Here is a 15,355-nt window from a genome sequence, read left to right on the forward strand (position 1 = left end):
ATCCAGCCTAGACCTCCCCTGGCACAGCTTGAGGCTGTGTCCCCTTGTTCTGTTGCTGGATGCCTGGCAGAAGAGACCAACCTGGCTATAATGTCCCTTCAGGTAGCTGTAGAGAGCAATGAGGTCTGCCCTGAGCCTCCTCTTCTGCAGGCTGCACACCCCCAGCTCCCTCAGCCTCTCCTCATAGGGTTTGTGTTCCAGGCCCCTCCCCAGCCTTGTTGCTCTTCTCTGGACACCTTCCAGCGCCTCAACATCTCTCTTGAATTGAGTAGCCCAGAACTGGACACAGCACTCAAGGTGTGGCCTGAGCAGTGCTGAGTACAGGGGCAGAAGAACCTCCCTTGTGCTGCTGGCCACACTGTTCCTGAGCCAGCCCAGGATGCCATTGGCTGTCTTGGCCACCTGGGCACACTGCTGGCTCATCTTCAGCTACTCTCTCCCAGCACCCCCATGTCCCTGTCTGCCTGTCTGCTCTCAGCCACTGTGTCCCCATCCTGTAATGCTTCTTGGGGTTGTTGTGGCCAAAGTGCAGAACCCTGCACTTGGCCTTGTTAAATCTCCTCCCGTTGGCCTCTGCCCTCCTATCCAGCCTGTCCAGGTCCCTCTGCAGGGCTCTCCTACCTTCCAACAGCTCCACAGCTGCTCCTAGCTTGGTGTCATCTGCAAACTTACTGATGCTGGACTCAATCCCCTTGTCCAGATCATCAGTAAAGATATTGAACAGGACTGGGCCTAGCACTGATCCTTGGGGAACACCACTAGTCACTGGCTGCACCTCTTTACATCTTTGGCATGCCTCAGCTCTTTATTTTCAGCTATTTTCCCCCTGATCTGAAAGTATTTCTTGCAAGACTTTGGTGCCTTTGGTATTTCTCCTGTAAGAAACACTGAGGTTTTTTGTTGGGGGTGGGCTCCAGCTCCCTGGCCATTGCCCAATGCATGACACATTGCCTGTGGGTTTTGCTTTAAGTGATCTTCGATTTTCATCTGCTCTTTCATTGCTTCCTTGTAAATGTTTATTGCCATTTGAGTCACTGAGCACTACATTTCTTTCCCACTGTTTTCAGCCAGTTTAATCAGTACTAAAGCTGGCTGTGGCTCTCTCTTATCAGGAAAGTTTGGTGCTGACCTCATCTGAGAAAGTTGCGGTGCAGCCACAGCTGTGTGGAGCACTGCACATCTCTCACAGCTCTCCACAGAATCAGTCAGAGTTGGAAGGGACCGCAAGGATCATCAAGTTCCACCCCCCCTGCCATGGACAGGGACACCTCACACTAGACCAGGCTGGCCAGAGCCTCATCCAGGCTGGCCTTAAACACCTCCAGGGATGAGGCTTCCATCACTTTCCTGGGCAACCCATTCCAGGATCTCACCGCCCTCATGGTGAAGAACTTCCTAACATCCAGTCTGAATCTACCCATTTCCAGCTTTGTTCCATTCCCCCAGTCCTGTCACTGCCTGACAGCCTAAAAAGTCCCTCCCCAGCTTTCTTGTAGCCCCCTTCAGATAACTGCAAGATCACAATAAGGTCACCTCAGAGCCTTCTCCTCTCCAGACTGAACAGCCCCAACTCTTTCAGTCTGTCCTCATAGCAGAGCAGCTTCAGCCCTCTGCTCATCCTTGTGGCCCTTCTCTGGACACCTCCCAGCACATCCATTGTGATAGTGGCTCCGCAACTGGACTCAGTACTCCAGGTGGGGTCTCACCAGTGCAGAGTAGAGGGGGAGGATCAGCTGCCCACACTTCTCTTGCTGCAGCCCAAGATCAAGAGACGTGCCATCCTTGTATCCCATCACCTTCATTCTTCTTTTGGGTCATTCTCAATTCCTGCACTTGCTTTGCCTGTGTTAGCTGATGACTGATTTAAAAGAGCCATCCTCTTTGTCTCATGGGAAGTTGTTTCTTGAAGAGTTCAACCTGAGGCAGGGAGGGAAGAGTTTATCAGAGCTTCAAGGAGAACTTGAGATGTGTTCCAGCCAGCCTGATTGCCATGTGCAATGTCCTCATCAAATAACCTTGATAGTTTTAGTAAGCAAGGTTGGATGAGGCCTTGAGCAATTTAATCTAGTGGGAGGTGTCCCTGCTTATGGCAGGGGGGTTGGAACTAGATGAGCTTAAAGGTCCCTTCCAACCCAAACCATCTGGTGAATCTCTGTCTAGGGTGTAACTGTCTTGTGCAGAACCTGAATGGCTTCCCTGTAACATCTTCCTGTAACTGCACTTGCCTTTTCCTTACAGTTTTACCCAGCTGATGCCAAGGGGATTGGTGGCTTGGGGAGTTGGCACTGAGAGTGGGAGAGAGCAGCTAGAGCTCAACACTGGTTGGAGGTGACGGAGCAAGGCTGTTACTCCCTGGTCAAGGCTTTGGTGGAGGGAGAGCCTCTTGCTGAACTGCTTTGAGAAGACTTCTCTGCATATGTAGGAGGGCTTTCATGTGGTTGATAAACATCACAGTAGGGGAGAGTGTCTGGCATGGATAGCAGAGGAGGAGCAGGATGAGAGTGTGGTAAAAGTCAAGTGTTTGTGACAAGATGGATCTGTGGTGTGGGTGTGAGTGAATGAGCCTGGTAGGGAGCTTCAGGCAGAGTTAAAGGAGCTGTCTGAAGGGAGGATTTCTTCCCTCCTCATTCTGCCTAAAGCTGTTCTTTGAAGAGCCTGCAGTAACTGAGGCTCTAAGAGATGGGATTAAATAGAGGTCTAAATCAAACAAAACAGCTTTCAAAATCCCTTCCCTATGGGAAAGAGTTTATTAAATTGTTGTCATTGGGACCAAAGTGCTGAACACAGCATAATTTGTTTTACTAAGTGAACAGGAGGGGCAGGGGAGAGAGGGGTGAGGATGCAGGGGAGAGGGAGGTGGGGATACCTTTTGCCTTGGAGAAGAGAAAGTTTATTAAGCTGTGTGAGAATGCTGCATTCTTAAGTGTAAGAAAACAAAACCTTTTTGACAGCTCAAAACTCCAACTTGAGTTCTACCCTGGGAAATTGTGATTATTCCCTCCTCTCCCTAGGAAAAAAACATAAGACAGCTTAAGTGGGGTGTTGTAAATTTCCTCATATCATCCAAAAGACTTCAGGGTGGGGAAATGAACATTTTTTTTTTTTAAATCTAAGAACTTTTTTCTATCAGAAGGCAAAAGGTCTTTAAAACTCCAGAGCAGCTTCACTACAAATCCCTCCCTCTGTGTTGCAGATGCTGGAACAGAGTTAGAATGACTTAATCTGTGTGAGCTGGTGGCAGTGTCAGGAAGGAAACAGACATGCTTGAGCGTGTCCAGAGAAGGGCAGCGAGGCTGGGGAGAGGCCTTGAGCACAGCCCTACGAGGAGAGGCTGAGGGAGCTGGGATTGGTTAGCCTGGAGAAGAGGAGGCTCAGGGGAGACCTTATTGCTGTCTGCAACTACCTGAGGGGAGGTTGTGGCCAGGAGGAGGTTGCTCTCTTCTCTCAGGTGGCCAGCACCAGAACGAGAGGACACAGCCTCAGGCTGTGCCAGGGGAGATTTAGGCTGGAGGTGAGGAGAAAGTTCTTCCCTGAGAGAGTCATTGGACACTGGAATGGGCTGCCCGGGGAGGTGGTGGAGTCGCCGTCCCTGGAGCTGTTCAAGGCAGGATTGGACGTGGCACTTGGTGCCATGGTCTGGCCTTGAGCTCTGTGGTAAAGGGTTGGACTTGATGATCTGTGAGGTCTCTTCCAATCCTAATAATACTGTGATACATTGGTTGATCAGCACAGCACTTTACTCTTTGGAGCATGCCACCTTTCCTAGGCATTGCTGATAACTGGCCATGTGTAAAAACCTGGTGCTGGTGTTTGTTGTAAATTAGTAACAAGACTTCCAATAACAGCTTTGACCTCTGCTACTAACAGCAGAGCTTTCTTTAGATGCTGTGAGTCACTGGGAATGGCCAGAGTGCAGCTACTGAGGCATATCTGCAGCCACAGCCTTGTCATGGAATCACAGAATGGTTCTGGTTGGAGAATCACAGAATAGTAGAGGTTGGAAGGGACCTCCAGAGATCGAGGCCAATCCCCCCTTCCAAAAGAGGATCACTTGGGGTAGTTTGCACAGCAATGCATCCAGGTGGGTTTGGAAGAGCTCCAGAGAAGGAGACTCCACTGGCTCTCTGGGCAGCTTGTGTCAGGGCTCTGGCACCCTCACTGTGAAGAAGTTTCTCCTCATGTTGAGCTGAAACCTTCTCTGTTCCAGTTCGTAGCTGTTGCTCCTTGTCTTAATACACAGCTTATTATCACAGCACCAAAAAGGGATTGACCCCAGCCACTCAGCACCCAGTCATCAGATATTTATAGACATTAATGAGATCCCCTCTCAGTCTTCTCTAAACAGCCCCAGGGCTTGCAGTCTCTCCCCACAGGGGAGATGCTCAAGTCCCTCAGTCATCCTCCTGGCTCTCTGCTGGGCTCTCTCCAGCAGATCCCTGTCTCTCCTGAACTGAGAAGTTCTTTAAGATCATCCAGTCCAACCATTCTCTAACTCTACCAAGCCTGCTGCCAAACCATGTCCTTCAGCACCACATCTCTGCCTCTGGAACCACCTTCAGGGATGGGGATTCAGCCATTGCCCTGGGGAGACTGTTGCAGTGTTTGAGAACCCTCTCAGTGAAGAAGTTGAAGTGCAAAGTCTTTGACAACAATTCCAGAGTTACTTTTTTGAGTGTTTTTCCCCTCCCCCTGCAGTCAATTGTTCCAGCCTTTAGTTTTGCTTTCATAGGCAGCAAACCTAATACTGTTTTGACAGTAAATGGTGGCCACAACACCCCCATGCAGTGCTACAGGCTGGGGACAGAGTGGCTGGAGAGCAGCCAGCCAGAGAGGGACCTGGGGGTGCTGGTTGACAGCAGCTGAATGTGAGCCAGCAGAGTGCCCAGCTGGCCAAAAAGATCAATAGCATCCTGGCCTGGCTCAGGAATGGTGTGGCCAGCAGGACAAGGCCAGTCCTTCTGCTCCTGTACTCAGTACTGGTTAGGCCACACCTTGAGTGCTGTGTCCAGTTCTGGGCTCCTTAATTTAAGAAAGATGTTGAAGTGCTGAATGTGTCCAGAGCAGGACATCAAGGCTGGTGAGGGGCCTGGAGCACAGCCCTGTGAGGAGAGGCTGAGGGTGTGCAGCCTGCTGCAGAGGAGGCTCAGGGCAGAGCTCACTGCTGTCTACAACTACCTGAAGAGAGGTTGTAGCCAGGTGGGGTTGATCTCTTCTCCTAGGCAGGAGACAGCCTCAAGCTGTGCCAGGGGAGGTCTAGGTTGGATGTTAGGAGGAAGTTGTTGTCAGAGAGAGTGATTGGCATTGGAATGGGCTGCCCAGGGAGGTGGTGGAGTCATGGTCCCTGGAGGTGTTTAAAAGGAAGCTGGATGAGGCAGTTAGTGCCATGGGTTAGTTAATTAGATGATGTTAGGTGCCAGGTTGGACTGGATGATCTTAGAGGTCTTTTCCCACCTGGTTAATTCTGTGATTCTGTGACTTGTGGCTTGCTCCTTTCCGAATCAGGATGGATACCACCCGCAGGCTGCTGTTTCATCATGGGCTGTGCTGTCTTGCAGCGTTTTAAGATTCATCCTGAGGATGGATTTTGTGTTCATTTCTGTTGTGAAGTGAAAGTAAGACACAGTAAGGAAGTAGGAAATGAAATCTTATGGTTTGGCAAGCATCTGACTTCCTTTGGCTTTGCAAGCAGTAGTGTTTTGTTTTGCCTGGGATGGTTTATCTGTCAGGTTACATCAGCTGGGATGAGAGCATCAAGCTGGGTGAAGGGGAGGTGGATGATGACCTGTGTGGGCTGGGGTGGAATAGCTGAGCAGGAGCAGAGCAGTGGGTGCCTAATGGGGGTTTCCACTGTAAAGTTTCTGTACATAGAGGTTTTATTAATGTCACAAACTTGATTTATTTAGGTGTTTTGCTGAGGTGGAGAAAGGTTTGCAGGGTACAAAGAAATAAATGGATATTATATAGGAATCATTAATGTATCTGTGTATATAAAACAGTTTAAAAACATATATACATATTCTATCTTGATATAAAACAGAACAAGGGGACACAGAGTCAAGGGACCTCTAGAGATAGAATCACAGAGTCAGCCAGGTTGAAAGAGACCTCTAGGCTCATCCAGTCCAACCTAGCACCCAGCCCTAGCCAATCAACCAGGCCATGGCACCAAGTGCCTTATTCAGGCTTTGCTTCAACACCTCCAGGCACAGCGACTCCACCTCCCTGGGCAGCCCATTCCAATGCCAATCACTCTCTCTGCCAACAACTTCTTCCTGACATCCAGCCTAGACCTCCCCTGCCACAACCTGAGACTCTGTTCCCTTGTTCTGTTGCTGCTTGCCTGGCAGAAGAGACCAACCCCACCTGGCTACAGCTACCCTGCAGGTAGTTGTAGAGAGCAGTGAGGTCTGCCCTGAGCCTCCTCTGCTGCAGGCTGCACACCCCCAGCTCCCTCAGCCTCTCCTCACAGGGCTGTGCTCCAGGCCCCTCCCCAGCCTTGCTGCCCTTCTCTGGACACCTTCCCGCACCTCAACATCTCTCTTGAATGGAGGAGCCCAGAACTGGACACAGCACTCAAGGTGTGTCCTGAGCAGTGCTGAGCACAGGGCCAGAAGAACCTCCCTTGTCCTGCTGCCCACACTGCTCCTGAGCCAGCCCAGGATGCCATTGGCTCTGCTGCCCACCTGGGCACTGCTGCCTCATCTTCAGCTGCTCTCTCCCAGCACCCCCATGTCCGTTTTTGCCTGGCTGCTCTCAGCCACTCTGTCCCCAGCCTGTAGTGCTGCTTGGGGTTGCTGTAGGACATGATCTGTTTGTGCTGTGCAGGATGTTAAGCTGGTTGCTTGCCAGGTATCAAGGCACATTTAGAGGATGCACATTGTGGAAAAAACTCCCCAGAGGAAGACTGTGTCACCTTCAAGATAAAATGAAGATTTCTTGTCCCTTCCTTTTTCTTTTGAAACACTTTTGGAGGCCTGTTTTGTTAGATGCCTTTTTTTTTTACCCCCTAAAGCAAGGACTGTCCATGCTGCATGAATTTTATTAAGCTAATACATCATTAAACTCATGACTTCTTTTCCTAGGAGTTTTTGGAACACAGAATCATTCAGGTTGGCAAAGATCCTTGGGAGTATCAGGTCCAGCCATTAACCTTGCTCTACCAAGTTCACCACATATAAATGACCTTTAAGCACATCCAGGGGTGGTGACTCCCTGGGCAGCCTGTGCCAGTGCTTGACCACTCTTAGTAAAAAAGCATTCCAAATGTGCAGCCTAAACCTACCCCTGGTGCAGCTTGAAGCTGCTCCCTCTTGTTCTGTCACTGATTACCTGAGAGAGTAGACCAGCACCAACCTCCCTCTGTTGTCCTTTCAGGTAGTTGTAGAGGACAATAAGATCTCAGCCTCCTCTTCCTCAATCTCCCACATCACAGGCTCACAAGATAGTAGGGGTTGGAAGGGACCCAAGGAGCTCATTGAGTCCAACCCCCTTACCAGAGCAGGACCACACAATCTAACTCAGGTCACACAGGAACACATCCAGACAGGCCTTGAAAGGCTCCAGAGAAGGAGACTCCACAGCCTCTCTGGGCAGCCTGTGCCAGTGCTCTGGGACCCTTAGAGTTTGCCACTTTAAGAAAGAAATGCTCTAGTTTTGCCTGTTCCCTGCATGTATAAATTTCCCAGCTGTGTGTTTTGAACCTTGGGAATAAGCTTTCTGGCAAGTTTTAATGCTAATAAACAGTTCTCATAGTTGTTAACAGTCTTTGCCTGGATAGCTAAGTTAATACAGGTGATTAATTTTGCATAGTCCATCACTGGTAGATTCAACCAGCTCACAGTGCCCCTCTGATTTTCAGGGGAGTGTGATGGTTTGAGTGTTACCCATCCCCTCCACACTTAAGAAAGGTCACCCAGACTAGGCTCAGTTGAGCTGGCAATTGAATGCAGCTTTATATTTACAGCTTAGCAGAAGGTATTTACAATGTCTACAGCTATAGACAGAAATAGACAAGTTAAAAAGTGATGCAGAAACACAACAGCCCTCCCAGAAACCAGAGTCCCCAGGAGCGGCTCCCAGCCACCCTTCCACCTTCTCCCACCCCTCTGCCTTACCCCAGACTTTGCCTCAAGGTGAGTTTTGAAGGTCAGCCAGGGGGGAATTGGAAGCAGACAGATTAGTCAGGCAGCAAGTTAGGTTAGAGAGAAGTTCATGCAGCCCCAAAGCCCAGAGAGAGACTCTCTTATCTGTGTTTATGTTCTTGTTCTTACCTATCTCAGCAAGCCTGTGAGTGCAGTACTAGAGGTCACTGCTTTGAGAGTTCAGTGGTCAGTGCTCTGAAACAGAGCAGTGGGCAGAAGGAGTAGGCTTGGAACTGCCTGAAAATCCAACACCTGCTGTAGGGTGGAGTGGAAACTGTGGAGTACCCAAGTTCTTGATCACTGTTACCTGAGCAGTGACACTGCCCATCTGCAGCAGCTGTGTGCTGGAGGTCCTTCAGCTTGTGTGAGGAGCTCTTGGTGGGTTGGGGTATGTGGGAACTGGACAAGATGGAAACACTGCACAGAGAAGCATTAGGCAGTTCTGTTGCTGTCAGTTCAGATGTTTGTTTCTGCTCTGCTTTGCCAGCACTAATGGAGCAGTTCTGATTTTGCTGCTTGTTCTTAATGTTGCCCATGGCAACTTTGAAAATTAGCTGAAATGACTGTGTTCATCTCTGGAGGTGTTTAAAAGGCATATAGATGTGGTGCTAGGACAGGGTTTAGCAACAGGCTGGCTAGAGTCAGAGGCTGGTTGGACTTGATGACCTTCAAAGTTTTCTCCAACCAAAATGATTTTTATGATTTAGGGAATATGCTGGTGGGAGCTGTTACTTTTGTCATAAGGACTGTTCACCTCTAGAGAGGTTTTTCTCTTTATATTTAGAATCATAGAATCAACTAGGTAGGAGGAAACCTCCAGTCCAACCTAGCACCCAGCCCTAGGCAAGCAACCAGACCATGGCACTAAGTGCCCCAGCCAGGCTTGACTTCAACACCTCCAGGCACGGCGACTCCACCACCTCCCTGGGCAGCCCATTCCAATGCCAATCACTCTCTCTGCCAACAACTTCCTCCTAACATCCAGCCTAGACCTGCCCTGACACAGCTTGAGACTGTGTCCCCTTCTTCTGTTGCTGGGTGCCTGGCAGAAGAGACCAACCTCACCTGGCTACAGCCTCCCTTCAGGTAGGTGAGGGACTTGAGCCCTTTTCACAGAATCACAGAATTAACCAGGTTGGAAGAGACCTCTAGGATCATGGAGTCCAACCTATCACCTTCTAATTAACTAACTCATGGCACTAAGTGCCTCATCCAGCCTCCTTTTAAAAGCACTTCCAGGGATGGTGACTCCATCACCTCCCCGGGCAGCCCATTCCAATGCCAATCACTGTGTGAAGAGCTTCCTAATGTTCAGCCTGAACCTCCCCTGGCAAAGCTTGGGACTGTGTCCCCTTGTTCTGGTGCTGATTGACTAGGAGGAGCCCAACCCCACTTGGCTACAGCCTCCCTTCAGGTAGTTGTGGACAACAATGAGCTCTGCCCTGAGCCTCCTCTGCTGCAGGCTGCACACCCCCAGCTCCCTCAGCCTCTCCTTTCAGGGCTTGTGTTCCAGGCTCCTGCAAAAAAGGGTCCTGTGTTCCCACTGGCAGCTTTTTACTGCTGCTTTGAGATGCTACATTTCTGTTACAGAAAGCTTGCTGGACAGAGTTTGTAATCAAAACAAGCAAGGTAGGTACCTGAGGAGGGAAGTCTGTGGTACTATGAGTACAAGTGGGGTTGCCAGGGGGTGCTTGCCAGTTTTCCTGTGCTGATGCAGGTGGTTTGGGTACCTTATGATATGCCCAGATATGGGAAAGCTGTTGATTCCTTGGAGTATAACACCAGGGCTGTGTTTATTTGTGAGTCTGGAATCAACCATAATAAGCATCTGCCTCTTCAGTGGAGAGGGCTGCTCTGCAAAGGCTTTGTCTGCAACATGCCATGGTCTAGCCTTGAGCTCTGTGGTGAAGGGTTGGACTTGATGATCTGTGAGGTCTCTTCCAACCCTCATCATACTGTGTGTGTGATACTGTGTGTGTGATGTTTTGCAGTTGCTACAGCAGCCTTTGATCAGGACTTGGGCATGTTAGTCCAAACCAAGCTTCCTTTGCATGCACAGATGTTCATTAGTCTAAACAAAACACTTCATTTGTTGTTACTCACTTCCATCTGTTAGAAATCCCTGTAGCTTGTTTTCATAGTTAGTCAGGACCTGATGTGTAAAGTTCCACACACACATTCAGTCTCTTTTGCTGTACAGAACATGAGCTGCTACTGAGTGTCTTAGAAATGAGTGGTTCTGAATGAGTGGGGAACCACAACATCCTCACTCAACTACAGGCTTGCAGATCCATGTTGATTGGGAAAGAACTTTAAGGTCATCTGGTCCAACCATTCTCTGACTCTAGCAAGTGAAACTGCTAAACCATGGCCCTCAGCACCTCAGCTCTGCCTCTTTGAAACACCTCCAGGAATGAGGATTCAACCACCTCCCTGGGCAGCCTGTTCCTGTCTTTGAGAACCCCTTCAGTGGAGAAGCTTCTTCTGATTTCCAGGCTAAGCCACCCACAAGGTGACTGCAGAACATCAATCTCCTGACTCAGTGTTTTGGGAGGCATTTAAGAAACGTGTGTACATCTGTAGGTGGCAGGCACAGCTTTTGTCAGACCTGCTTTTGAAGTGTTTCTCTGGGCAGCATCCATCATGTGGCCTGAGAAACTGATCCTTCCAAGAGGTCTGAAGCTGGATATTGTAAACTTGGAAACTGTTTTCTGATGTTAGTCAACTAACTGACTAAAGGAGGGTCGTCTGGGCTGTCTTCCTGTCATTCTCAAATGCTTTGTGTATCCCTTTTTCTGTTGGAGGCTGAAAAAATACCTTGATAGTGTACACTTCGGAAGGGAGGAGGAAGAACCTGTGCAGTGCTGCTTCGTGTGAATAAGTTCATGTACTAAGTTTTCCCTTCTGTAGAGCAGTGCTGTGAGATGCTGTAACCTTTCCCCTGATTGTGATGACTCAGTGTCTGTGTTTTCCCTGCATAATTCTTCCTGGGTGTTTAACAAAAGTTTTTAGCATCAACAAGATGAGTATCCTGCTCCTTCCCTCGGGTGCCTTGTGACTAAGAAGTTAATGGACTGGAGAAAAGGAGCATTGGATAAATTAGATCTTTATTTTCAGTGGCATGTGTCAGTGACTGTGAGTGAGGACTGCTTTAGTGAAGTCAGCCTTGGCTTTCACAGAGCAAAGGCAGTGCTGAAGATGATGGTTCATACATTGTGTCCAGTTGGAAGGGACTCTCAACAGCCATCTTGTCCAATGCTTCTCCACACAGCAGGGGCATCTCCGACTGGGACAGGCTGCCCAGAGCTACATTGAGTCTGATCCTGAGTGTCTCCAGAGATGGAGCCTCAGCCACATCCCAGTGCTCCACCACTCTTGTGTGAAGAACTTAGGTCCAACCTATATCTACCCTGCTCCAGTTTCAAACCATCATCCCTATCGCTCCAAGCCGTTCTAAACAGCTCCTCCCAAGCCTTCCTCTTGGTCCCCTTCAGATACTGAAATGTAGTTCATAGAATCCTAGAATTTCAGGGGCTGGAAGGGACCTTGAAAGCTCATCCAGTCCAACCACCCTGCCAGAGCAGGATCATCATAGAATCAACCAGGTTGAAAGAGACCTCCAAGATCATCCAGTCCAACCTAGCACCCAGCCCTGGCCAATCAACCAGACCATGGCACTACGTGCCCCAACCAGGCTTGGCTTCAACACCTCCAGGGACAGCGACTCCACCACCTCCCTGGGCAGCCCATTCCAATGCCAATCACTCTCTCTGCCAACAACTTCCTCCTGAGATCCAGCCTGAACCTCCCCTGGCACATCTTGAGACTGTGTCCCCTTGTTCTATTGCTGGTTGCCTGGGAGAAGAGCCCAACCCCAGCTGGATACAGCCTCCCTTCAGGTAGTTGTAGATCACCTATACCAGATCACACAGGAACACATCCAGGCAGGTTTTGAATATCTCCAGAGAGGGAGAGTCCAGGCAGCCTGTTCCAGTGCTCTGTCACTCTCACAGTGAAAAAAATCCTTCTTATGTTTACATGAAACTTCCTGTGCCTCAGCTTCCACCACTACCCCATGTCCTGTCATTGGGCATCACCCAGCAGAGCCTGGCTCCCTCCTCTGGGCACTCACCTTTACATCTTTGTAAACATGAATGAGGTCTCCCCTCAAGCTCCTCTTCTCCAAGCTAAAGAGCCCCAGCACCCTCAGTCTGTCCTTGTGACAGAGCTGTTCCATTCCCTTCATCTTTGTGGCTCTGTGCTGGACTGTCTGAAGTAGTTCTATGTCCCTCTTGAACTGGGGTACCCAGAACCGGACACAGTACTCCAGATGTGGCCTCACATAAGGTCTCCCTGAAGCCTTCTCTTCTCCAGGCTGAACAGCTCCAATTCTTTCAGTGTGTCTTCATAGGAGAGGTGCTGCAGCCCACTGATGATCTTTGTGGCCTTCTGGACCCAATCCATCAGGTCCATATCTCTCTTGCATTGGGGGGTCCTATAACTGGACACAGTAGTCCAGGCAAGGTCTCGCCAGAGCCAAGCAGAGAGGCAGAATAATTTCTTGTGACTTGCAAAGAATTCCATGTTAGAATTCCTGAGGCACCTTTCTCACTCAAGCTGTACTTTAAGGAGTCTTGTAAGAATAAAACATTCTTGTTACTACAGTGATAAGTTGGAAGATGTATGGGCAGCTCATGAAGATTTGTGTCAGCAGAGCTCTAGCAGCTGGAAAATGCTCCCACGCAGGCAGCTCGTGGCCATGGTGGTCACGTTGAGGAAGGAGCTGCTGGGTGATGCTTGGTGGTAGTGCAAGAACAGATGTGGAGCAGCACGAGTGGCCACTGGGACATAACCTTGGAGGAAGTGGAAAGAAATAACAAGTTTATGTCCAAACAAGTGGCTTTCTAAAGCTGGAGCAGTGGACTGTGAAACTGTGACCTGTTGCATCATCAGGCATTATGAGCTGAGGTTTTAGCCGGAGTTTCATCTCCAAAACAGGATTCGGTGTCTTGTTTCTCTGTTCAGATGTGTGATGGTTTAAAACAGAACAGCTTTTCAGTGTTGTTTGTTGCTTTTTGTCCATTCCTCCTCCACAGTAAAAGCTTTGTAACCTTTCTTGTTGTTATGAAGATGATATCCATTAGCATCCAGTCCTGGTGTCCCCGGCGTAAGAAGGACACGGAGCTCTATTGGAGCGAGTCCAGAGGGAGCCACAAAGATGATCCAGGGGCTGCTATGAGGATGGGCTGAGGGAGCTGGGGGTGTGCAGCCTGGAGAAGACTCCAGGGAGAGCTTGGAGCTGCCTGCCACAGGAAGGCTGAAGAGGGCCTTTTCCTAAGGGTGTCTAGAGACAGGAGAAGGGGAAATGGTTTGAAGCTGAGGGAGAGCAGGGTTAGACTGGAGCTTAAGAGAAGTTCTTCAGTATGAAGGTGGTGAGACACTGGAATAGGTTGCCCAGAGGAGGTTGTGGATGCCTCAAGGCCAGGTTGGATGAAGCCTCAAGCAGCCAAGTCTAGTTGAGATGTGTCCCTGCCCATGGTGGGGAGGTTGGGAGAGATGATCTGTAAAGTGCCTTCCAACCTATGACGTTCCATGATTCTATGGATTTACTGATGCAGAGGGTTTGGGGTTTGCACATTTGTAAGGAATTCTGGTATCAAATGAATAGTTTTTGAAAATCAAATTGGCAGGTGTGTCTGTAGAGGTTGGCTGCATCTTAATGTTGTGGCTTTTCTCTTTCTGCATAGTTTGAAAAAGAGAAGGCAAGCCAAACCAAACCCTGAGACCGTCTCTGCCAATTCCCCTGGCTCTCCTATTTCCAAACTATCTCCTGAGAAAGATGAGGAAAGGAAAGTTATTTTGGAGCAAATCAGTTCCTCAGAAGACACCTGTAAATGTGCTGGGGAAAAGGAAACTGCTCCAGACAAAGAGAAGAAAAAGAAGAAATACAATCAGCTGAAAGACATCAGACGCACAGAACTCAAGAGATATTACACTACTGGTGAGTTGAGTTCCTGCCACAGTGCTTTGAGATGTATTTCTCTTCATGATGTCCTTGTGTCCTATCCTGGAGGCCATCTGTAAGAGGGCAGTTGGCTTTGGATAGCCCCAAGCAACATTTACGTACTCCTGAATGTCACCTGCTTGTAATTTTAACCTTGCAGCTCTCTAGAGAGAGCTCTCTCCTTGTTTCTCAGGTCTAAAATGTGCAAGTTTATTATTGCCTTGCATTTTGACTGCTTTTTAAGGGTTGTCTTCTGTGGTTTGTAGCATTGAGGCTCAGGGTTATTTGCTTCAAAGCCTTACAATGCTGCTTAAGGTTTCCATCTTAATTCCTATTCATTTTGTCTGTTGAAGTGTGAACAAGTAAGTAAATTACCTACTCATTTTAAAACGAAGTGTTGAAGGTCTTGTGTGCTGGAGAACTTGTTACACCCTCACTCCTCCCAACAGTATCAGTAGCTTGGTTAATCACAAATACAATTTTTTGGGTTTAGACTTGCAGGTAATTGAGAAAGAAATCAGTTCATGCATAAATCTGTGAGGTGAGTCAAACATGTGTCTGTTTACAGTTCTGGATTGCAATTTGTTAGCTATTTCAAAGATGATTTATGAAATAGTTCTCCCTCCAAATTGTCTCTTGGTGTTTTGTAGGAATGAACTCTTAGATTAAGAAAACTCTGATTCCATCTTGCAAGGAATCCTAGAAGGAAGGGAACAGAAAATGGTAACTGTCCTCAAAGCAGACTTCTTCACTGTTCACACATGTGTGCATGAGTGGTTGACTCTGAAGGACTCACAGAATAGTTTTGGTTGGAAAAGCCCTTTAAGGTCATCCAGTCCAACCATTCCCTAACTCCACCAAGGCTGCTACTAAACCATGGCCCTCAGCACCAGATCTCTGCCTCTTTGAAACACTTCCAGGGAACGAAGCTTTGGCTTCTCCATGGGGAGGCCGTTCCAGTGCTTGGGAACTGGGGGCTGGTGGTGCTCCCTGCCATGCTTTGTAGAGAAGAGTGTTTAGAAGACTTCTCATAGGCAGGAGGCAGAGGTGCAGCTTAGAAGGGAGTGGCTCCTGACTTGATATACAGGTGCTATACAGGTCTACAGCTACCTGAAGGGAGGCTGTAGCCAGGTGGGGTTGGGCTCTTCTGCCAGGCAACCAGCAACAGAACAAGGGGACACAGTCTCAAGTTGTGCTGGGGGGAAGTACA

General features: G+C 48.9%; 1 protein-coding gene across 6 annotated transcripts in view; it reads left to right on the plus strand.

Moving 5' to 3' along the window:
- NCOA7 (nuclear receptor coactivator 7) overlaps positions 1 to 15,355 on the plus strand; it is a 105,824-nt gene that overhangs the window by 38,249 nt on the left and 52,220 nt on the right. For all 6 annotated transcript variants that reach the window (XM_064170270.1, XM_064170268.1, XM_064170274.1 and 3 more), the window contains one exon: positions 13,889 to 14,142. In XM_064170270.1, coding sequence (XP_064026340.1) covers positions 13,889 to 14,142 — 254 coding nt within the window. The remainder of the gene's footprint in view (positions 1 to 13,888; positions 14,143 to 15,355) is intronic.

This window comes from Pogoniulus pusillus, chromosome 33, assembly GCF_015220805.1.
Source record: "Pogoniulus pusillus isolate bPogPus1 chromosome 33, bPogPus1.pri, whole genome shotgun sequence".
In the NCBI taxonomy this organism is placed as follows: domain Eukaryota; kingdom Metazoa; phylum Chordata; class Aves; order Piciformes; family Lybiidae; genus Pogoniulus; species Pogoniulus pusillus.